This window comes from Oncorhynchus gorbuscha, linkage group LG21, assembly GCF_021184085.1.
Source record: "Oncorhynchus gorbuscha isolate QuinsamMale2020 ecotype Even-year linkage group LG21, OgorEven_v1.0, whole genome shotgun sequence".
Taxonomy (NCBI): Eukaryota; Metazoa; Chordata; class Actinopteri; order Salmoniformes; family Salmonidae; genus Oncorhynchus; species Oncorhynchus gorbuscha.
The window spans coordinates 37,659,465-37,684,929 of NC_060193.1; the positions used below are offsets into that span (position 1 = coordinate 37,659,465).

The 25,465-nt window shown below is 43.6% G+C and overlaps 1 protein-coding gene across 1 annotated transcript in view; it reads right to left on the minus strand.

The window, feature by feature from the left end:
* Positions 1 to 25,465, minus strand: part of LOC124008536 (receptor-type tyrosine-protein phosphatase T-like) — a 553,654-nt gene that overhangs the window by 193,831 nt on the left and 334,358 nt on the right. Inside the window, 1 exon segment of the mRNA XM_046319881.1 lies at positions 18,285 to 18,321. Within this exon segment, the coding sequence (XP_046175837.1) occupies positions 18,285 to 18,321 (37 nt within the window).

The window sequence follows — 25,465 nt, forward strand, 5'->3', positions numbered from 1 at the left end:
AAGGGAAAAACACACAATTCAGTTTACCGTATACAATAAAGACACTATATTTGTGTGTATCGAAGAGCTTAATGGCATATGGTATGCATCCTTCCTCAAGTGATTCTGTTAAAATGGCTATGTGTCTCTGTCATTTTACTCTGCAACCTGATTCGCCGTCAACCTGCCAAAAGCTGATTGGGTTCAAAAGGTCATAATGTAACATTAGTCCCCCTATCTGGCTGTTCTAACCCAGTTTCTGATTTGATACCACCAGAGCTGTCCAACAATCAGACATACTTAACAGGGCTCTGACCGTCCAATCATCTCCCCTATACTCATGGGAATATTATGTCATAGACATAGGTTGTATTTTTTCACATGAACAATACAAACAATATAAAAAATATAGTGTATATCTAGGCCCATTATGCCTGCAGTTCCCAAGGACAAAACAAGAGATGCAGTGAAAATTATCACAACCTACAACGAAGCTTTTTTGATACCCATCTTGAGTTGTAATTTTATGAGGATATCTGTTGTTCTAAAGAATATTGCAAAACTGAATTCTTAATTGCAGGGTTCCCGTAAGACTTGAGTGATTTGGTAACTTATACAGAACCCCTTGATCCATCATCATCAAAATTGTAATCTTCCCATGATTAAATTCTCCCTGTGCATTCCTGCACGCCCACAGACATGGATGTTTGGCTAAAAAGAAATATGTAAAGCTTTTTACTTTGGGCTGAGGTAAAAATTAGGTATCAAATAGGAATTATGACTAAAACCCATGATATTAAAATTTAAGCTCATCCATAGAGGGATAGATTGATTCCACAGCCTGCCACATTAATTGCTCACATTTCGTGAGATCCCCTGTAATGCATCAAAATGGAAAGAGGATATCAAACTTTATTAACAGCGCATATGTGGGCTGTTGGATTACATAAGGGTGGCAGAGATGAGTGACACTGGTGGCAGCGATGGGATTTCAGAGGAAACAGCGCTGCATGGGGGGCTATTGTCTGGCAGAACATGCGGCAGCCCTGTGAGATTAGAGCAGCAATGCTGAGTGCCTCTAACGGAATTACAATTTGAGCACTGCAGCGTTGTCAGATGGACTCAGATTAATGTGATTAATCGGCACTGTAAACAATGCACAATGCTATTGGTACCAAGACTAGGAGTCGGGAAACAAAATGTCAACACTAATGTTTAGGTCAGAAGGACACGCAGTAATTTAAAGGCTTTAAAAGCCATTATCTGACTTATTTATTTTCCAGTTTGGATAAAAAGAACATGCCCTACATTTATCTGATTTGTTTACAATGTATACCTCAAGTTATGATCAATGTTCCGTCCAGAACTGAAAACTTGTCCTCAACAAAGAGCATTTCAACAGGCTTCTGTAGGCATAAAAACAGGATCATTTGAGTTGTCCTTGCCACGCATGTGTTGACAGAAACATGATATCTACTTGCTTTTTTGATAAAAAAATCTTTCACTTGATACAGACCATACTAGACATAGGCCTGGTCAAATAGTGCGAAATAGACCCGATTATATATTTTTTCAGCGAATTCTGGAATTGTCAGGCCAAAATCTAACCCATTACAGCAAGAGGCTTGAGGCATTAAAATGCATAGTCAATCGATCAATAATATAATAATACTTTTAGCAAAAAAATATATTTTTAATTTACAATCAATGACACTATGAGAACAGAAAAGTTCAGAACTTTTGTGAAACATCACAGCAAAGTTGAAAAATATATGGCAAGTAGAAATCCAATATGGAAGATGTTAAGAGATAGATAGAGATAGATGAGGTTGAGGGTAGAGGAAGGACAGGAGTTAAATCAAACAAAATGTAACTATTGTAAAATAGGTTGTGTCCGTAAAATGCATATAGTATGTACTGTATAAGCTGGAAGTAGAAGCCTAACTATAGTTGTTCATTTAGTTTACTCCAATTAGGGGAGGGGTGGTAATGTTAGTGGAAAATAATAAAGGAAAATGTATATTTTTAAGAAATGTATATATACAATTGTAGTCAGAAGTTTACATACACTCACATGCTGACCAGACCGGACACTTCGCGTGTGCGAGCGTTGCAAAATACATTTAGAAATCCATGTTATTCAATTATTGCACCAACACTGCTCGCACGTGCCAACGAGCGTCTGTGACGCCAAAGGCTAAAATAGAACTCATTCCTATTTCTGACGCAGATCGAGCTGAAAGTCCTGCCTCTCCCATCTCCTCGTTGGTTTATAGAAGCTGGTACCCACGTGCCATCTCCTCATTGGTTATACCCAAGTGCGTGACTGAAAGTCTAACTGTTTTGCCGGTAGTCGTGGTAATACAATGAAAGCTTAGATGCGATCATCATATAAGTATAGGAACAGCAAGCTAGCTAAATCAGACAAATTAACGTTAGCTAGCAAGTGCAAGCTAACTAGCTAAATTGCCATACATGTTTAATGATTTTTGACCTGTCCCCAAATTAATGTCATTGGTTCAGAGTTTGTTTTGATATTTTAACCTGCGTGTCGCGATCACGTTTGGTGTGGGGGGGGGGATAAATGTATGCACGAAAGCGCATGATGGCGCATGCACGCAGCCGTTTGGATTCCATGTTAGGTTGTAGTCATTAAAACTCGTTATTCAACCACTCCACACATTTCTTGTTAACAAATGTGGGTTAGGACATCTACTTTGTGCATGGCATAAGTAATTTATCCAACAATTGTTTACAGACAGATTAATTCACTTATAATTCACTGTATTACAATTCCAGTGTGTCAGATGTTTACACACACCAAGTTGACTGTGCCTTTAAACAGATTTGAAAGCTCCAGAAAATGATGTCATGGATTTAGACGCTTCTGATAGGCTAATTGACATTGTTTGTGTCAATTGGAGGTGTACCTGTGGATGTATTTCAAGGCCTACCTGTAAATCACCTGTAAATCAATCCCAGAACAACAGCAACGGACCTTGTGAAGATGCTGGAGGAAACTGTTATGCAGGTGAATGAGGACCCAAAAGCGACTTGGCGAAAACAGAGTTTTTAATCCAGAAAGAAACTTTACAAAACAAAAAGCATAATACTACTCGTAAAGACGAGAACAGACAGGAGACTTGATCGAGAACTGCAGGTTGCCTCGGGAAGGCACTTGAACCTAGCAGACTCAGACACCTGCTCACCACGCAGCATCTGAGGGAAACACGACACGACAGGGCAAAACATAGACACAGCACGGTGAATTATAGATGAGGATCCGACGGGGCAGGAACGGAAAACAAGGAGAGAAATAGGGACTCTAATCAGGGAAAAGGATCGGGAACAGGTGTGGGAAGACTAAATGATTGATTAGGGGAATAGGAACAGCTGGGAGCAGGAACGGAACGATAGAGAGAAGAGAGAGCGAGAGAGTGAGAGAGGGAGGGGGAGAGAGAGGGATAGAAAGAGGGAAAGAACCTAATAACCAGCAGAGGGAAACGAATAGAAGGGGAAGCACGGGGACAAGACATGATAATTAATGACAAAACATGACAGTACCCCCCCACTCACCGAGCGCCTCCTGGCGCACTCGAGGAGGAACCCTGGCGGCAACGGAGGAAATCATCAATAAGCGAACGGTCCAGCACGTCCCGAGACGGAACCCAACTCCTCTCCTCAGGACCGTAACCCTCCCAATCCACTAAGTATTGGTGACCCCGTCCCCGAGAACGCATGTCCATGATCTTACGTACCTTGTAAATAGGTGCGCTCTCGACAAGGACGGGAGGGGGGAAGACGAACGGGGTGCGAAGAAAGGGCTTGACACAGGAGACATGGAAGACAGGATGGACGCGACGAAGATGTCGCGGAAGAAGCAGTCGCACAGCGACAGGATTGACGACCTGGGAGACACGGAACGGACCAATGAACCGCGGAGTCAACTTACGAGAAGCTGTCGTAAGAGGAAGGTTGCGAGTGGAAAGCCACACTCTCTGGCCGCAACAATACCTTGGACTCTTAATCCTGCGTTTATTGGCGGCTCTCACAGTCTGTGCCCTGTAGCGGCAAAGTGCAGACCTCACCCTCCTCCAGGTGCGCTCACAACGTTGGACAAACGCTTGAGCGGAGGGAACGCTGGACTCGGCAAGCTGGGATGAGAACAGAGGAGGCTGGTAACCCAGACTACTCTGAAACGGAGATAACCCGGTAGCAGACGAAGGAAGCGAGTTGTGAGCGTATTCTGCCCAGGGGAGCTGTTCTGCCCAAGACGCAGGGTTTCTGAAAGAAAGGCTGCGTAGTATGCGACCAATCGTCTGATTGGCCCTCTCTGCTTGTCCGTTAGACTGGGGATGAAACCCGGAAGAGAGACTGACGGACGCACCAATCAAACGACAGAACTCCCTCCAAAACTGTGACGTGAATTGCGGACCTCTGTCTGAAACGGCGTCTAACGGGAGGCCGTGAATTCTGAACACATTCTCGATAATGATTTGTGCCGTCTCCTTAGCGGAAGGAAGTTTAGCGAGGGGAATGAAATGTGCCGCCTTAGAGAACCTATCGACAACCGTAAGAATCACCGTCTTCCCCGCAGACACAGGCAGACCGGTAATGGAGTCTAGGGCGATGTGAGACCATGGTCGAGAAGGAATGGGGAGCGGTCTGAGACGACCGGCAGGAGGAGAGTTACCCGACTTAGTCTGCGCGCAATCCGAACAAGCAGCCACGAAACGGCGCGTGTCACGCTCCTGAGTCGGCCACCAAAAGCGCTGGCGAATAGACGCAAGAGTGCCTCGAACACCGGGATGACCAACTAACTTGGCAGAGTGAGCCCACTGAAGAACAGCCAGACGAGTGGAAACAGGAACGAAAAGGAGGTTACTAGGACAAGCGCGCGGCGACGCAGTGTGCGTGAGTGCTTGCTTAACCTGTCTTTCAATTCCCCAGACTGTCAACCCGACAACACGCCCATAAGGAAGAATCCCCTCGGGATCAGTAGAAGCCACAGAAGAACTAAACAGACGGGATAAGGCATCAGGCTTGGTGTTCTTGCTACCCGGACGGTAAGAAATCACAAACTCGAAACGAGCGAAAAACAACGCCCAACGAGCTTGACGGGCATTAAGTCGTTTGGCAGAACGGATGTACTCAAGGTTCTTATGGTCTGTCCAAACGACAAAAGGAACGGTCGCCCCCTCCAACCACTGTCGCCATTCGCCTAGGGCTAAGCGGATGGCGAGCAGTTCACGGTTACCCACCTCATAGTTGTGCTCAGATGGCGACAGGCGATGAGAAAAATAAGCGCAAGGATGAACCTTATCGTCAGACTGGAAGCGCTGGGATAGAATGGCTCCCACGCCTACCTCTGAAGCGTCAACCTCGACAATGAATTGTCTAGTGACGTCAGGAGTAACGAGGATAGGAGCGGACGTAAAACGTTCTTTTAGAAGATCAAAAGCTCCCTGGGCGGAACCGGACCACTTAAAACACGTCTTGACAGAAGTAAGAGCTGTGAGAGGGGCAGCAACTTGACCGAAATTACGAATGAAACGCCGATAGAAATTAGCGAAACCTAAAAAGCGCTGCAACTCGACACGTGACCTTGGAACGGGCCAATCACTGACAGCTTGGACCTTAGCGGAATCCATCTGAATGCCTTCAGCGGAAATAACGGAACCGAGAAAAGTAACGGAGGAGACATGAAAAGAGCACTTCTCAGCCTTTACGTAGAGACAATTCTCTAAAAGGCGCTGTAGAACACGTCGAACGTGCTGAACATGAATCTCGAGTGACGGTGAAAAAATCAGGATATCGTCAAGATAGACAAAAACAAAGATGTTCAGCATGTCTCTCAGAACATCATTAACTAATGCCTGAAAAACAGCTGGCGCATTAGCGAGACCAAACGGCAGAACCCGGTACTCAAAATGCCCTAACGGAGTGTTAAACGCCGTTTTCCACTCGTCCCCCTCTCTGATGCGCACGAGATGGTAAGCGTTACGAAGGTCCAACTTAGTAAAGCACCTGGCTCCCTGCAGAATCTCGAAGGCTGATGACATAAGGGGAAGCGGATAACGATTCTTAACCGTTATGTCATTCAGCCCTCGATAATCCACGCAGGGGCGCAGAGTACCGTCCTTCTTCTTAACAAAAAGAACCCCGCCCCGGCCGGAGAGGAAGAAGGCACTATGGTACCGGCGTCAAGAGACACAGATAAATAATCCTCGAGAGCCTTACGTTCGGGAGCCGACAGAGAGTATAGTCTACCCCGAGGAGGAGTGGTCCCCGGAAGGAGATCAATACTACAATCATACGACCGGTGAGGAGGAAGGGAGTTGGCTCGGGACCGACTGAAGACCGTGCGCAGATCATGATATTCCTCCGGCACTCCTGTCAAATCGCCAGGTTCCTCCTGAGAAGTGGGGACAGAACAAATGGGGGGGATGGCAGACATTAAGCACTTCACATGACAAGATACGTTCCAGGATAGGATAGAATTACAAGACCAATTAATAGAAGGATTATGACATACTAGCCAGGGATGACCCAAAACAACAGGTGTGAAAGGTGAACGAAAAATCAAAAAAGAAATAGTCTCACTGTGGTTACCAGATACTGTGAGAGTTAAAGGTAGTGTCTCAAATCTGATACTGGGAAGATGACTACCGTCTAAGGCAAACATGGGCGTAGGCTTGTCTAACTGTCTGAAAGGAATGTTATGTTTCCGAACCCATGCTTCGTCCATGAAACAACCCTCAGCCCCAGAGTCAATCAAGGCACTGCATGTAGCACCCGAACCGGTCCAGCGTAGATGGACCGACATAGTAGTACAGGATCTAGATGAAGAGACCTGAGTAGTAGCGCTCACCAGTAGCCCTCCGCTTACTGATGGGCTCTGGCCTCTTACTGGACATGAATTAACAAAATGTCCATCAAATCCGCAATAGAGGCACAGGCGGTTGGTGATCCTCCGTTCCCTCTCCTTAGTCGAGATGCGAATCCCTCCCAGCTGCATGGGCTCAGTCTCAGAGTCAGAGGAGGGAGATGGTTGCGATGCGGAGCAGGGAAACACCGTTGATGCGAGCTCTCTTCCACGAGCCTGGTGACGAAGATCTACCCGTCGTTCTATGCGGATGGCGAGAGCAATCAAAGAGTCCACACTGGAAGGAACCTCCCGAGAGAGAATCTCATCCTTGACCACTGTGTGGAGTCCCTCCAGAAAACGAGCGAGCAGCGCCGGCTCGTTCCAGTCACTAGAGGCAGCAAGAGTACGAAACTCTATAGAGTAATCCGTTATGGATCGATCACCTTGGCATAGGGAAGCCAGGGCCCTAGAAGCCTCCCCACCAAAAACTGAACGGTCAAAAACCCGAATCATCTCCTCCTTAAAGTTCTGGTAATTGTTAGAACAATCAGCCCTTGCCTCCCAGATAGCTGTGCCCCACTCTCGGGCCCGGCCAGTAAGGAGTGAAATGACGTAAGCAACCCGAGCTCTCTCACTAGAGTATGTGTTGGGTTGGAGAGAGAACACAATATCACACTGGGTGAGAAAGGAGCGGCACTCCGTGGGCTGCCCGGAGTAGCAAGGTGGGTTATTAACCCTAGGTTCCGGAGGCTCGGCAGGCCAGGAAGTAACAGGTGGCACGAGACGAAGACTCTGGAACTGTCCAGAGAGGTCGGAAACCTGAGCGGCCAGGTTCTCCACGGCATGGCGAGCAGCAGACAATTCCTGCTCGTGTCTGCCGAGCATGGCTCCTTGGATCTTGACGGCAGTGTTACGAGCCTCTGTAGTCGCTGGGTCCATTCCTTGGTCGGATCCTTCTGTTATGCAGGTGAATGAGAACCCAAAAGCGACTTGGCGAAAACAGAGTTTTTAATCCAGAAAGAAACTTTACAAAACAAAAAGCATAATACTACTCGTAAAGACGAGAACAGACAGGAGACTTGATCGAGAACTGCAGGTTGCCTCGGGAAGGCACTTGAACCTAGCAGACTCAGACACCTGCTCACCACGCAGCATCTGAGGGAAACACGACACGACAGGGCAAAACATAGACACAGCACGGTGAATTATAGATGAGGATCCGACGGGGCAGGAACGGAAAACAAGGAGAGAAATAGGGACTCTAATCAGGGAAAAGGATCGGGAACAGGTGTGGGAAGACTAAATGATTGATTAGGGGAATAGGAACAGCTGGGAGCAGGAACGGAACGATAGAGAGAAGAGAGAGCGAGAGAGTGAGAGAGGGAGGGGGAGAGAGAGGGATAGAAAGAGGGAAAGAACCTAATAACCAGCAGAGGGAAACGAATAGAAGGGGAAGCACGGGGACAAGACATGATAATTAATGACAAAACATGACAGAAACAGGTACAAAAGCATTTATATCCACAGTAAAAACAAGTCTTATATCGACATAACCTGTCGCTCTGGATAAGAGCGTCTGCTAAATGACTTAAATGTAAATGTAAATAACCTGAAAGGCTGTTCAGCAAGGAAGAAGTCACTGCTTCAAAACCGCCATATAAAAGCCAGACTACGGTTTGCAACTGCACATGGGGACAAAGATCGTACTTTTTGGAGAAATGTCCTCTGGTCTCATGAAACAAAAATGGAACTGTTTGACCATTATGACCATCGTTTGGAGGGAAAAGGGGGAGGCATGCAAGCGAAAGATCACCATCCCCAACCGTGAAGCACAGGGGTGGCAGCATCATGTTGTGTAAGTGCTTTTCTGCAGGAGGGTCTGGTGCACTTCACAAAGTAGATGGCATCATGAGGCAGGAAAATAACGTGGATATATTGAAGCAACATCTCAAGGCATCAGCGGAGAACAGCGGAGTCAATCACCACCTTCCGGAGACACCTGAAACCCCACCTCTTTAAGGAATACCTAGGATAGGATAAGTATCTCTCTCACCCTCCCCCCCTTTAAGATTTAGATGCACTATTGTAAAGTGACTGTTCCACTGGATGTCTTAAGGTGAATGCACCAAAAGAGCGTCTACTAAATGACTTAAATGTAAATGTAAATGTAATGCATCAGTCAGGAAGTTAAAGCTCAGTCGCAAATGGGTCTTCCAAATGGACAATGACCCCAAGCATACTTTCAAAGTTGTGGCAAAATGGCTTAAGAAGAACAAAGTCAAGGTATTGTAGTGGCTATGTGTGGGCAGAACTGAAGAAGTGTGTACGAGCTAGGAGCCCTTCAAACCTGACTCAGTTACACCAGCTCTGTCCGGAGTAATGGGCCAAAATTCACCCAACCTTATTGTGTGAAGCTTGTGGAAGGCTACCCGAAATGTTTGACCCAAGTTAAACAATTTAAAGGCAATGCTACCAAATACTAATTAAGTGTATGTAAACTTATGACCCACTGGGAATGTGATGAAAGAAATAAAAGTTTAAATAAATCATTCTCTCCACTATTATTCTGACATTTCACATTCTCAAAATAAAGTGGAGAGAAACTATGATATCGGAAATCGGGAGCTTCTTGCGGTCAAACTGCCTTTGGAGGAGTGGCTGCACTGGTTGGAGGGTTCGGAACACACCTTTGGACTGACCACAAGAACCTAGCCTACATCCAGGAGGCTAAACGCCTCAGTCCCCGGCAGGCTCATTGAGATCTCTTCTTCACTCAGTTCAGATCCACGTTATCTTAGCGTCCGTGAACGTGAAGCCACATGCCCTTTCTTGACAGTTTCCCAGCTCCAGTGAGGATCGGCCACTTGAATCCATCATCCCCAGGTCGCTCAACCTCACACCGGTGTCCTGGGGTATAGAGACTGTAGTGAGGGCATGGTAGAGAGATTCTGGAGGTCATTCTGTACTCTTCTGGGGTCATCAGCCAGTCTGTCCTTGGGATATCACTCTCAGTCCAATGGCCAAATGGAGCGGGTGAACCAGGATCTAGAGACCACCTTACGGTGCTGTGTGTCTGCCAACCACGCCACTTGGAGTACACACACAACACTCTCCAGTGTTCTACCACAGGCCTGTCACCATTCCAGGTGTTGTACGGTTATCAGCACCCCCTTTTAATTAATAGGTGTGCCTTCTTAAAAGTTAAGTTGTGAAATTTCTTAACGCGGCCTCCCGGCTTCCTTAATATGTTTGAGCCAATCAGTGCTGTGACAAGGTATACAAAAGATTTGGTAAAAGACGAAGTCCATATTATGGCAAGAATAGCAGAGAAACAACATTCCATCATTACTTTAAGATATGAAGGCCAGTCAATATGAAACATTTCAAGAACTAAAACCATCAATCACTATGATGAAACTGGCTCTGATGGGGACCGTCACAGGAAAGGAAGACCCAGAGTTACCGCTGCTGCAGAGGATAACTTCATTGGAGTTAACAGCCTCAGAAATTTCATCCCAAATCATTGCTTCACAAAGTTCAAAGTAACATCTCAACGTGAACTGTTCAGAGGATACTGAGTAAATCAGGTCTTCATGGTTGAATTTCTGCAAAGAAACCACTACTAAATGACACCAATAATAAGAGGAGACCTGCTTGGTCCAAGAAACACGAGCAATGGACATTAGACCGGTGGAAATCTGTTTTTTGGTCTGATGAGTCAAAATTTGAGATTTTAGGTTCCAGCCATGTCTTTGTGAGACACAGAGTAGGTGAACGGATGATCTTCACATCTTTAGTTCCCACCATTTAGCATGGAGGAGGAGGTGTGATGGTGTGGGGGTGCTTTGTTATTGACACTTAATGATTTATTTATAATTCAATGCACACTTAACCAATATGGCTACCACAGCATTTTGCAGCAATACGCCATCCCATCTGGTTTGCGCTTAGTGAAACTATCATTTGATTTTCAACAGGACAATGTCCCAACACACCTCCAGGCTGTGTAAGAGCTATTTGACCAAGAAGGAGAGTGATGGAGTGCTGCATCAGATGACATGGCCTCCACAATCACCCGACCTCAACCCAATTGAGATGGTTTAGGATGAGTTGGACCGCAATGACGGAAAAGCAGCCAACAAATGCCCAGCATATGTGGGAACTCCTTCAAGCATTCCAAGGGGAGCTGGTTGAGAGAATGCCAAGAGTGTGGAAATCTGTCATCAAGGTAAAGTGTGGCATCTTTAAAGAGATATATTTGGATTTGTTTAACACTTTGTATGTTACTACATGACTCCATATGTGTTTTTTCGTAGTTTTGATGTCTTCACTATTATTCTACAATGTAGAAAACAGTAAAAAATAAAGAAAAAGCCTTGAATGAGAAGGTGTGTCGAAACTTTGGACTGGTAATGTGTACATATATATTATTATTTATTATTCATGTTTATTTCTCATTTTATTTATTGTCTTTGCATTATTGGGAAGAGCCTGTAACTACTGTAAGCGTTTCACTGTTAGTCTACACTTAATGTTTACGAAACAAATACAATTTGATTAGAATTTTGATTTGTTCACAAAGTTGCCTAGTCACTTCACCCCTATACCTATATGTACTGTACATATCTACCTCAATTACCTCGTACCCCTGGACCTCAACTGATATCCAGTGTATGTAGCCTAGTTATCGTTACTCATTGTGTATTTATTCCTCGTGTTATTATTTGTATCTATTATTCTTCTCTATAATATTTGACATAGCTCCCCCAGAGAATGTACCCTTGCGATCAACTGATCGTAATTTGGATCTTTGCATTTACGGTTGCTATGAGATTAGGATATCAGTACCTCCTTAGACAAAGCAATTGTAACAGTAGAGCAAAGGATGAAATATACGGTAAAATGAATGTCTGCAGTATTGACATTACCCTGAGTACATGATGCATGGAAGGCGAAGTCATAAATGTTTTAAAGTGTGTATTCTTATTTTACATTTACAGTTGAAGTCGGAAGTTGACCTTAGCCAAATACATTTAAACTCAGTTTTTTCACAATTCCTGACATTTCATCCTAGTAAAAATCCCCTGTTTTAGGTCAGTCAGGATCAATACTTTATTTTAAGAATGTGAAATGTCAGAATAATAGTAGAGAAACTGATTTATTTCAGCTTTTATTTCTTTCATCACATTCCCAGTGGGTCAGAAGTTTACATACACTGAATTAGTACTTGGTAGCATTGCCTTTATATTGTTAAACTTGGGTAAAACATTTCGGGTAGACTTCCACAAGCTTCCCACCCATTCCTCCTGACAGAGCTGGTGTAACTGAGTCAGGTTTGTAGGCCTCCTTGCTCGCACAAGCTTTTTCAGATCTGTCCACAAATTATATATAGTATTGAGGTCAGGGCATTGTGAAGGCCACTCCAAAACCTTGACTTTGTTGTCCTTAAGCTATTTTGAAACAACTTTGGAAGTGTGCTTGGGGTCATTGTCCATTTGGAAGACCCAGTGCACCAGTCCCTCCTGCAGCAAAGCACCCCCACAACATGATGCTGCCACCCCTGTGCTTCACGGCAGGGTATGGTTTTCTTCGGATTGCAAGCCTCCCCTTTTTCCTCCAAACATAACGATGGTCATTATGGCCAAACAGTTCTATTTTTGTTTCATCAGACCAGAGGACATTACTACAAAAAGTACAATCTTTGTCCCCAGGTGTAGCTGCAAACCATAGTCTGGCTTTTTTATGGAGGTTTTGGAGCTGTGGCTTCTTCCTTGCTGTGGATATAGATACTTTTATACCTGTTTCCTTCAGCACCTTCACAAGGTCGTTTGCTGTTGTTTGGGGATTGATTTGCACTATTCGCACCAAAGTATGTGCATCTCTAGGAGACAGAACGTGTCTCCTTCCTGAGCGGTATGACAGCTGCATGGTCCCATGGTGTTTATATTTACGTACTATTGTTTGTACAGATGAACGTGGTAGCTTCAGGCATTTAGAAATTCCTCCCAAGTAAGATCCAGAGGTCTGCAATTTTTTGGGGGGGCTGATATCTTTTTTCTTTTTCTTGATTTCAAGCAAAGATGTCAAGCAAAGAGGCACTGAGTTTGAAGGTTGGCCTTGAAATACATCCACAGGAACACCTCCCATTGACTCAAATTATGTCAATTAGCCCATCAGAAGCTTCTAAAGCCCTGACATAGTTTTCTGGAAATTTCCAAGCTGTTTAAACATGTTACGGTTAATTAAAGCTACACTTGTTGTTAATCCAGCCAATGTGTCAGATTTCAAAAAGGTTTCACGGCGAAAACAAACCAATCGACTATCTGAGGATAGCACTCCACAAAACAAACACATGACATTCATATTTCAACCCGCCAGGCGCATCACAAAACACAGAAATAACGATATAATTCATGCCTTACCTTTGAAGATTGTCTTTTGTTGGCACTCCAATACGTCCCATAAACATCACAAATGGTCCTTTTGTTCGATAAATTACGTCATTATTTCTCCAAAATGTCCATTATCCAGAAAAACACTGGTTCCAACTCGCGCAACATGACTACAAAATATCTAATAAGTTACCTGTAAACTTGTTCCAAACATTTCAAACAACCTTCCTAATACAACATTTCCTATTTTTTTACGTAAATAATCAATAAAATATAAGACGGGATAAACTGTGTTCAATACCGGACTAAAACAAAGTGGAGCAGGCTTTCAGTTCGCTCAACCCTAACAAACAGTACACTAGACTCGACCCTCGTTCTGAATAGCCCTACTTCTTCATTTCTCAAAGGAAAAACATCAACCAATTTCTAAAGACTGTTGACATCCAGTGGAAGCCATAGGAACTGCAAGCAAGTGCACTTAGAAATCTAGATCTACATAGAAATCCCATTGAAAACACTGTTACCTCTAACAAAAAAAATCCTGGATTGATTTTCTCAGGTGTTGGCCTGCCATATCAGTTCTGTAATACTCACAGACATTATTCAAACCATTTTAGAAACGTTAGAGTGTTTTCTATCTACTCCACCATTTGCATGCATATCCTAGCTTCTGGGCCTGAGTAGCAGGCAGTTTACTTTGGGCACACTTTTCATCCGGACGTGAAAATACTGCCCCCTAGCCCGAAGAGGTTATTAAAGGCACAGTCAATTTAGTGCATGTAAACTTACTGTGAATTTTAAGTGAAATAATCTGTCTATAAACATTTGTTGGAAAAATGACTTCAACTGTATGTAGTTACGTCCTTGTGCTGTACTTCTCTATTAATGTTATGTATTATGTCATGCTTTATGTTTGTGTGGACCCCAAGAAGAGTAGCTGCTGCTTTAGCAGTAGCTAATAGGGATCCTAATAAAGTACTAATGACTAGTAAAATGAAAGTCCTGAGAACGTCCTAAACAGGTCCTGACATAATGTCCTGATAACTTACATTTACATTTACATTTAAGTCATTTAGCAGACGCTCTTATCCAGAGAGACTTACAAATTGGTGCATTCACCTTATGACATCCAGTGGAACAGCCACTTTACAATAGTGCATCTAAATCTTTTAAGGGGGGTAGAAGGATTACTTTATCCTATCCTAGGTATTCCTTAAAGAGGTGGGGTTTCAGGTGTCTCCGGAAGGTGGTGATTGACTCCGCTGTCCTGGCGTCGTGAGGGAGTTTGTTCCACCATTGGGGGGCCAGAGCAGCGAACAGTTTTGACTGGGCTGAGCGGGAACTGTACTTCCTCAGTGGTAGGGAGGCGAGCAGGCCAGAGGTGGATGAACGCAGTGCCATTGTTTGGGTGTAGGGCCTGATCAGAGCCTGGAGGTACTGAGGTGCCGTTCCCCTCACAGCTCCGTAGGCAAGCACCATGGTCTTGTAGCGGATGCGAGCTTCAACTGGAAGCCAGTGGAGAGAGCGGAGGAGCGGGGTGACGTGAGAGAACTTGGGAAGGTTGAATACCAGACGGGCTGCGGCGTTCTGGATGAGTTGTAGGGGTTTACATGAAACTAGCCAAATGTCCCCCAAGAACTTTCCCTTGGGACCATCATGCGACTTCCCCTTGACCATCATGAAACATCCCCTTGTGGTCATTGAATGTCACATGGATGTCCCACATTTTATCAGAACCAAATAGGAACCTTTTCATAATCAAAATACCTTATTATAATGTTATACTGCGACCAACTGGGACCTGTGATGAACATACTGCAATGGTCCCTAGGATAATGTAATTTCCCTAGAACATTCTTAGAATGTCAGTGGGATAACGTCTCGCCGAAACCCTTAAAGCGACCTAATGAGAACGTTGTCGAATGTCCTTTGGATGTCCCCTGTTTGCTGGGTGTGCTCAAAGGTAAATACCAAACAGATGTCAATAAAATGTATTCTGTACAATTAAAATTGTCTTGTTCATTCTCCACACTGTCTTTATTGCCAACTTGTTCATCTAACCTGGATGTTCTTTTCCCTTGACACCAGAAAGTGATTTCCAGCAACCGTTTTCTCATTTAAGTCACGGCCATTGAACATTTTGTCACGTCACATTGAGGTAGATGGAAACTCATCGAAGTGTATAAGGGCAAACTTAGCATAAGGCAACACCTCACAAAGTCTACCGACTAGATACCGGGTTGGGATGTCTGCATACACTATACACGGTCAGACTTTCCTGACCATGTTAAGTGTATGCAGTCAGATCTCCATGCAAAGCTCCAATGCTAAGTAAAGCAACACCAAACACAGTGACACAAAGCAACACATATATACATGGGCACCAGCCCCATTGGAGAAAACAGCATTTCCTCTGAATCAAGAGCAAGCAAGCTGTACTCTGTGATAAGGTTTGGAGTTATGGAGAGGGGAGAGGTGGGGGAGGAGGTATTGTACCTCATCCTTTTGAAGTGCACACACATGGCAAGCAACTCATATTTCCTCACAACACAGCATGACACAAGAAGCAAAAACTCTACATACACAATCTCTATGTTAAATGTGTAAATCTGTATGGCACATCTAAATGATAGTTGACATTCACAGACAATATATGGATGAACAAGATTAGAACATGATTCCTTGTGGATTATGGCAAAGATGTGTAGAAATGGGGTGTATAGACATTACAACCACAGGTCATTGGTCTATATCTAGCCAGACAGGAGAGTAGCTAACTGGTATGATGTTCCATTCAGGGAGCGGACCGGTGACAAACAGTGAGGGTGGAGCATAGGCAGGTTGCACAACAGTTGTATGGAGGATGTTTGGGTGAGTAAATGCAGACTAAATTTGGAAAGGAAGGGAGGGGGTTGACATAATGTGTCAAGCTTTTGGATGTTTTGCTCAGAGACATACTAGAGCTTATCTCGACTCATCCCTATTGTAACGTAATAATTACACTGTATGCGTTCCTTGTAGTAAGTTAGACCTAAATATTTGAAAATAAAGTTCAGACATTTGAGAATTTGGCATGATAACTGAATAACTTAATTTACGGTCTTGCTTTACAGTTATAGTGAACAATTTTTGCATATGGCATTTGGATGATAAAAAAGTACAAAATAATGTTCTTGCCACGAGAAAAGAAAAATGACAATCATAAAGAGATCGTGGTAGATGCAAATAACCAAATTTTTGTCAGATATTTGTGTTTAAGCTGTGTCTATATCTGTTTTTCTACCAAATGTATAACGGAAAAATAGATACATATTCAAATCAGCCGAAAAGATTAATACATCCATGAGCAAAACTACAAGACAACTATGGGTCCAACAAATGTCAGGGATTTTTAAATAAACAAACAAACAATGACAATAATAAGGGACGATAACCATACATACTTATGGCACCAATCTACATTAGTCTCAATGGAATCAATGACAGCCAGCTACACTTTTGTGGACCAGACATGCAAACAAATGCATTAAGATGAGGAAAGAGAGAAAATAAAAAATACAAACAGAAGAAGTAGGAGGGAACAACCAAAGTAATGTCTGTAAAATAACAGAAGAAAGAAATCTGTCTATCGAGCAATAATCACCTTCACTGGGGATGACAAGTATGTACGGCGTGGTATTTTGTCCCCTACCTATTACCACTAAGAACAAGGTTTATAATTCCCGGTCAGCATGCATGAGAGAAAAAAGAAACAAAGAAAATGTTTCTAAAAAAGTCGCCTTCACCGTTTCAATTTCACATTTAGCACAGTAGTAGGAAAAAAATCAAGTACTATTGCTAAAACACCTTGAAGAAAACTATGGGCAGTATGATTATACAGTATATATAGATGGTTGAATATATTAATTTCAACAAGCTTCTGATAGCTTCCATTAAAGGAAAAAGGCCAAATAGTAGAAGTGCTTCTAATAGCATCTTCTGCTCTAAAAATCTACTTCAGAGGAATATTTTAGAGGTTTGATTCTCAGTGCATGTGAATGGGACATTGGAATGCAAACATTGGTATTAACTGTTGATTCTGACTGGAAGAAGGATAAAAGGAGATGGAGTAAAAAATGGAAAAGAACACAAAATATGTTTGAACTTAGTGGCAGTTTCGATCCAAAATTGGACCTCAACTTTTATGGTGTCCGTATTAGGACAGCCTCAATCTCAGCAACATTTCCTTGGTGTTAGCGAACAAGCAGCTCAAGAATCCCATGTTAACAATTATTATTATTTGATTCTATAAAGTATAAAACTATAAAATCCATTCATATTGAAATAATCAAGCCGTCTATTTGTACTTGAACAGATGAAGGGTCACAAGGTTTAAAATGCATGTATTTTCCAAAGCAGACACACAATCAGTGTGTCTACAAGTATAGACTCTAATCACTGTAAAGAGCTCAATTCATAACAGAAGGATGGTAAGAGAAAAGAAAGGAAAGAGCCCACTGATGAGGATAAATGTTTGACACAGACAAAAGAAAACAGGAAAATTTACAACTAAATAAGAAGATTATCGTCAATGCCCAATTGTATGTATGTCTAAAAAAATAAGCAGCAACTTAAAAAGAAAATGGGAGGAAATCAAACATAATAATTAAATGGTGAAATGCGTGAACCCGTTTTTAGTTTTTGTCACCATCCATTATATTAATGGAGGTTGTCCTACGATACTACTGATCCTTAATGTGTTCTTTTATAAAGATGGTTCGGAGAAAAGAAAAGAAGTGGAATGGAGAGAAAAAGAAAAGCTGCACAGAATCTTGGACTGTATAGACCGAAACCATGCAGGCTCAACACTGAAAAGATTGTGGGGCTTGTGGTCACGTATGCCTTTAAAATACGGAAAGTCTACCTCTATGCAGGTGTACATATACCACTCTCAATACAATTTGCATTCATTGGGCCGAGTCGTTGTTAAACATGTATATCTCTGATTTCATTGCATCAAGTAATTTACTTCCTACGCATGGAAAATATAAGAAGAGTTCTCATACCTTTAGTAGCCAGTCTCACACAGTTGATTTTGGTTTCCTGAGAAGACAGAGACAGACATAGTTGTTCAATTATATTGTCCCAACACAGTGATGTCCATCACTCTTGTCACGTTCCACTGGACTTGGGGCTGAAGTACAACAAGACGGCACAAGAGAAGAATGGGAATGGGGAAAGGGTTCAGAAATACAGACATTTCAGTCATAATACTGTGTACACTTAAAAACTGCTGACCCCTAAAGCAGTAAAGGCATTTGTGCTCCAAATGGCATCCACAAGATCAGTTGAGGGTCTCAATCATTTTGGGTTACCATACCCCGTAAGTACCCCCTCGTGTGCATTTTACCAGTAGTCCTACTTTATGTTCTTATAGCACCATTATAGCATTTGATTAAATAAAGCTATTTCTCTCCAACTTTAAACTCGGATTTCACATGAAGTTAGGAAAACCTAGCCCTATATATAGGGTGGATGGCTTTACGTCCCAGACTTCGTGTGGAGAAAGCTATTAGCGAAACGCTAAACCAACCACTGAAACGACATCTATCATTGAGATAAATAATTGTCATATCTGTGTGTGTGCTGCACTCAGGGCTGGCTGTCAGTCTTTTATTAGCGAAAGGGTCCGTAAAAGGATCTATACAGAGCCAACATGGTAGCTCAGGGCCTGTCACACAGCCACACAGATGCTGCAATCGTTCATCACCCTCTCTGCTTCTCTTGCTCCGTCCCTTTCTCTCTTTACCTCCCCTTATCTCAATATCCCCCATCCCTTTATTTCCAGTCCTCAGCCATCTCTAAAATAGGTCCCCAAATGGACCTCAGAGTGAGGAGATTAGTTACCATGGCAACACCAATCTTGGTAAATAATTTTTCACTGCAAATGGTCATGTTAAATAAACTTTGATCAAACCATCCCAGCATACAGGGACGTCCTGAGGACATTCGGTGACGTTCCCATTAAGTCCCTTGAGAGTTTTGGCATGACGTTATGCCTCTGACGTACCGAGAACATCCCATAATGGTCCCAAGGGAACGTTCTCTAGGGGACCTTTGTCTAGTTCCCTGTAAGTTCCCAGGATGTCACTGAGGATCATGTCAGGACCTTTTTAGGACGTTCCAGGACTTTCATTTGACTAGTTCACATGACGTCATGTGATGGTCCCCCTGGGAACGTTCTCAAAGGGACTTTGGAATTTTTTGTCTCTTTCCCGGTTTGTCCAGGGGACGTCACATGATGGTCTCAAAGAAACGTTCTCCCCAAGGCACGTGGTCCATCAAGGCCCTGATTGGTGGACCAATGATCAATTCACAGCTCTTGTCTTTTGGTAATGGTACAGTGGTTGCTCCACTAAAAATTTTGCGATTATGCTGCGGTACTTTGTGGTTTAGTACGGTACCCTGCGTCAACACTTCAATGCTCCAGATCAGCACAGAGGGCGTTAGAGCACTGATTATGCTTTTGGGTCCTACTGTGTCTCTAACTGACAATGAGTGGGCGGCATAAACCTAAATAAAATCTGATAATTGTGCACAACCTCAGTATTACTTACTAAAACTTTTGCTACACTAAGGTTTTTAGTATTTCATTTTGTTAGGATTATTTTTCTCTTACTGTAGTAGTGTAGCCCACTCCAGACCGGTCACGTTGTACAGCGCCTACAGTGCCCAATGCACTGTTACTGCATAGCAGTGCAAGCTGTGTTGCTACAGATGCTGGTTCAATACCCATGCCCCCCTCAACTGGGTGACCCATGAGATGACTGTAGGTTTTTGGTTTCTTGCCCTCTAAAAACCGAAATAAATCATTCTAAATAACAAACTGACTTTATTTACAAATTAGTAACAATGTCTCACCCCATGTTCAAGAATGGCCTTTTTCTCGCTCATTTTACATTATTTGAAAACAAAATATTCGCCAAAATATTGTTATTTTTTAAACAAAGAGATTATTATTATTATTCATTTAGAATTATATAAAAGCCCCTTGAATATTCTCACAGATATATTATTGACCCTGTTATTAGCAGGACAATATTTATTGGTCATATAGGTCATGGCTCCCGAGTGGCGCACATTGGGATTGCTTTGCAGTTCACCATCTGTATCCACTGAAATCGCACAAGGTTCAAGGCACGAGGGCAGGGGGCACAGGATGGGTCGCAGAGCCGTGCACAGAAGATGGCCCTAGCCCATGGGAAAGGGAGGAGGAGGAAGGGGGCAGCACTTTAAGGGACATTGCATTAATAATGGTGGTGACTAGGGAAACGTTCCCGTTGTTCTTAGTGCCAGTCTGCACATTCAAACTAAAACAATGTAACTAATAATGGCCTCTTTATGCTTTGTTAATAAAATAATAATAAAAATACTCTTTTAAAATGACCATGTTTATTTAGTTATGGATTCATGACGAATTACAATGGGAATAAATATCACTGAATTACAGAAATATTGGAAACAAGTTGTCTAATGAAAGTAAACAAATTGTTGCTTACTGGAAAATACTCTTTCAAACACCGGTTTCAAACAATGTTTACATTGTACAGCCCTATTATGGCTATTAGCAGGTAGTTGGACAATGGTCTTGCCTAGAAGGAGGGTAGGGGGAGAATTCTATCGTCAAATGTATTTCTAAGTTAGGTTGGCTGTATCATAACCGGCCCGTGATTGGTTGCAATTTCAGTTTAATCCACCAGAAAAGACAAAACAAATAATACCCCAAAAAGTATTATTATGCATCACATCCGACCGTGGTTGGGAGTTCCACAGGGTGGAGCACAATTGGCCCAGTGTTTCTCTCCCTCGAAAACTTTATTCAGATTACAATCGCTCACTTATCGTTATATATTATCAAGTTGATGGCACAGTCATATAGCGGCACCTACACAAAGCTGAGTGACTCACTCATTCATGGCTTTGGATCGAAATAAATAAGTACCAACATTCTTTCTGATAGTCTTTAATAAATAAATGTTTTGGTTATCCTCACCTGGACACCATATACAGTATTATAATAGCCCATTATGTGCTATTAGCAGGACAATATACCTTTACCAACACCTCTCTGTATTTTGATACAGGGCCTCCCCAGTGGCACAGCTGTCTAAGACACGGCAATGCAAAATGCGTTGCTACAGATACCCATGCCGGCCGCCACCGGGAGACCAATGAGGTGGCTTTTGGTTTGCATTTAGAATCCTCCAATATGTAGTTATTGGCGGAGAATCACATCATATTTTTCGTTATACTGTAGGCCTACCGTAGGTGGCATGAGTCTCACTAGAGTTGAGTAATGTGCTGTTAAAAGTGGTGTAGGTCTTATTTATTTAAAGAGCATATTGAAGTTAGAAGCAATAGGATTTGAAGCAATAGCCTACAATTATTTTAGCACCGTTTCGCACTGCTCTGAGTCACTTCCTGTGCCGACAGAGATGGCCGCCTCGCTTTGCGTTCCTAGGAAACTATGCAGTTTTTTTACGTGTTATTTCTTACATTGGTACCCCAGGTCATCTTAGGTTTCATTACATACAGCCGAGAAGAACTACTAAACATAAGAGCAGCGTCAACTCACCATCAGTACGACCAAGAATATTACTTTCGCAAAGCGGATCCTGTGTTCTGCCTTTCACCCAGGACAACGGAATGGATCCCAGCCAGCGACCCCAAAAAACGACTTTGAAAAAGGGGAAAACGAAGCGGTCTTCTGGTCAGACTCCGGAGACGGGCACATCGTGCACCACTCCCTAGCATTCTCCTCGCCAATGTCCAGTCTCTTGACAACAAGGTTGATGAAATCCGAGCAAGGGTAGCATTCCAGACGGACATCAGAGACTGTAACGTTCTTTGCTTCACGGAAACATGGCTCACTGGAGAGACGCTATCGGAGACGGTGCAGCCAGCTGGTTTCTCCACGCATCGCGCCGGCAGAAACAAACATCTTTCTGGTAAGAAGAGGGACGGGGGCGTATGCTTTATGGTTAACGTGACGTGGTGTGGCCACAACAACATACAGGAACTCAAGTCCTTCTGTTCACCTGATTTAGAATTCCTCACAATCAAATGTAGACCGCATTATCTACCAAGGGAATTCTCTTCGATTATAATCACAGCCGTATATATTCCCCCCCAAGCAAGACACATCGATGGCTCTGAACAAACTTTATTTAACTCTTTGCAAACTGGAGTCCATATATCCGGAGGCTGCATTCATTGTAGCTGGGGATTTTAACAAGGCTAATCTGAAAACAAGACTCCCTAAATTTTATCAGCATATCGATTGCGCAACCAGGGCTGGAAAAACCTTGGATCATTGCTATTCCAACTTCCGCGACGCATATAAGGCCCTGCCCCGCCCTCCTTTCGGAAAAGCTGACCACGACTCCATTTTGTTGATCCCTGCCTACAGACAGAAACTAAAACAAGAAGCTCCCGCGCTGAGGTCTGTTCAACGCTGGTCCGACCAATCTGATTCCACACTCCAAGACTGCTTCCATCACGTGGACTGGGATATGTTCCGTATTGCGTCAGACGACAACATTGACGAATACGCTGACTCGGTGTGCGAGTTCATTAGAACGTGCGTTGAAGATGTCGTTCCCATAGCAACGATTAAAACATTCCCAAACCAGAAACCGTGGATTGATGGCAGCATTCGCGTGAAACTGAAAGCGCGAACCACTGCTTTTAATCAGGGCAAGGTGACTGGAAACATGACCGAATACAAACAGTGTAACTATTCCCTCCGCAAGGCAATCAAACAAGCTAAGCGTCAGTATAGAGACAAAGTAGAATCTCAATTCAACGGCTCATACACAAGAGGTATGTGGCAGGGTCTACAGTCAATCACGGATTACAAAAAGAAAACCAGCACCGTCACGGACCAGGATGTCTTGCTCCCCGGCAGACTAAATAACTTTTTTGCCCGCTTTGAGGACAATACAGTGCCACTGACACTGCCCGCAACTAAAACATGCGGACTCTCCTTCACTGCAGCCGAAGTGAGGAAAACATTTAAACGTGTCAACCCTCGCAAGGCTGCAGGCCCAGACGGCTTCCCCAGCCGCGCCCTCAGAGCATGCGCACACCAGCTGGCTGGTGTGTTTACCGACATATTCAATCAATCCCTATCCCAGTATGTTGTTCCCACATGCTTCAAGAGGGCCACCATCGTTCCTGTTCCCAAGAAAGCTAAGGTAACTGAGCTAAACGACTACCGCCCCGTAGCACTCACTTCCGTCATCATGAAGTGCTTTGAGAGACTAGTCAAGGACCTTATCACCTCCACCCTACCTGACACCCTGGACCGACTCCAATTTGCTTACCGCCCAAATAGGTCCACAGACGATGCAATCTCAACCACACTGCACACTGCCCTAACCCATCTGGACAAGAGAAATACCTATGTGAGAATGCTGTTCATCGACTACAGCTCGGCATTTAACACCATAGTGCCCTCCAAGCTCGTCATCAAGCTCGAAACCCTGGGTCTCGACCCCGCCCTGTGCAACTGGGTACTGGACTTCCTGACGGGCTGCCCCCAGGTGGTGAGGGTAGGCAACAACATCTCCACCCCGCTGATCCTCAACACTGGGGCCCCACAAGGGTGCGTTCTGAGCCCTCTCCTGTACTCCCTGTTCACCCACGACTGCGTGGCCACGCACGCCTCCAACTCAATCATCAAGTTTGCGGACGACACAACAGTGGTAGGCTTGATTACCAACAACGACGAGGCGGCCTACAGGGAAGAGGTGAGGGCCCTCGGAGTGTGGTGTCAGGAAAATAACCTCACACTCAACGTCAACAAAACTAAGGAGATGATTGTGGACTTCAGGAAACAGCAGAGGGAACACCCCCCTATCCACATCGATGGAACAGTAGTGGAGAGGGTAGTAAGTTTTAAGTTCCTCGGCGTACACATCACAGACAAACTGAATTGGTCCACCCACACAGACAGCATTGTGAAGAAGGCGCAGCAGCACCTCTTCAACCTCAGGAGGCTGAAGAAATTCGGCTTGTCACCAAAAGCACTCACAAACTTCTACAGATGCACAATCGAGAGCATCCTGTCGGGCTGTATCACCGCCTGGTACGGCAACTGCTCCGCCCACAACCGTAAGGCTCTCCAGAGGGTAGTGAGGTCTGCACTTCTCAAAGATGCCCTTTGGTGGTCAGACTAGCACTAACTAGCATGGTACCAGAGGTTGGCACTTAAATAACATGCCATAGAATTCTGCGCACCACGTAAGCTGTGCTGCAGTAGGCTGCAACTTTTAAAGCACGAACCACTGTAGAGACACACACACAAACAAACAGAGCTTTTAACAATGTTTTCAACTTACAAATTTGACACAATTTGCTGTGGTGTAAAATACTTAAGTAAACATATTTTAAAGTACAACTTAAGTCATTTTTTGGTTATCTGTACTTCACTGTACTATTTATATTTTTGACTACTTTTACTTCACTATATTCCTAAAGAATATAATGAACTTTTTGCTCCATAGATTAACTGATAATTAGTGCAGATTTAGTGCAGATGGCACAATTTTGTTAAGTGCAAATATGTATTATAGGTAATGAATGTGTAGTAGACTTCTGAAATTCTGCAGACTTTGTGGCACAGCAGAAAGAGCAGAATACCCAAAATCCAGAGGTTGTACATTCAAATACCAGATGGGGTCATGTTGAAAAATGTGTACTAAGTGATCATGTCAAATATCATTGTCATTGTTTAGAGATTTTTACACTATTATAGCTGAACAGTGTACCACTTACCTTAAAACCCCGATGCCACTTTACTTATAATGGTTTGGGACCTGGGACAATCAGGGGATCATGACGGAACGTCCAAATAACTTCCTAAATAAGTCCTTGGGGGAGTCCCTGGGACAAACTGGGAACGAGACAAAACCTCCAGGGTATCATGACACTGACTGAGTATCCCAGGACAAGACACACCCAACATCAGACTGTCAATCATAACAATAACACTACTGAACTAACTTTTCCAAAACTCATTTTTAATTTTTTACCTGTTTCTCATTTTCTTGCTCTGTAAAGAAAGCTCAACAGCGTCTTGGATAAACGAGCAGACAGACAGAAGAGTGGGGAGGTGACCAGTGCAAGGCTATATACCAGTGCAAGGCTATATATATACTCCAAGCTTCATCAGGCAAGCTGACAA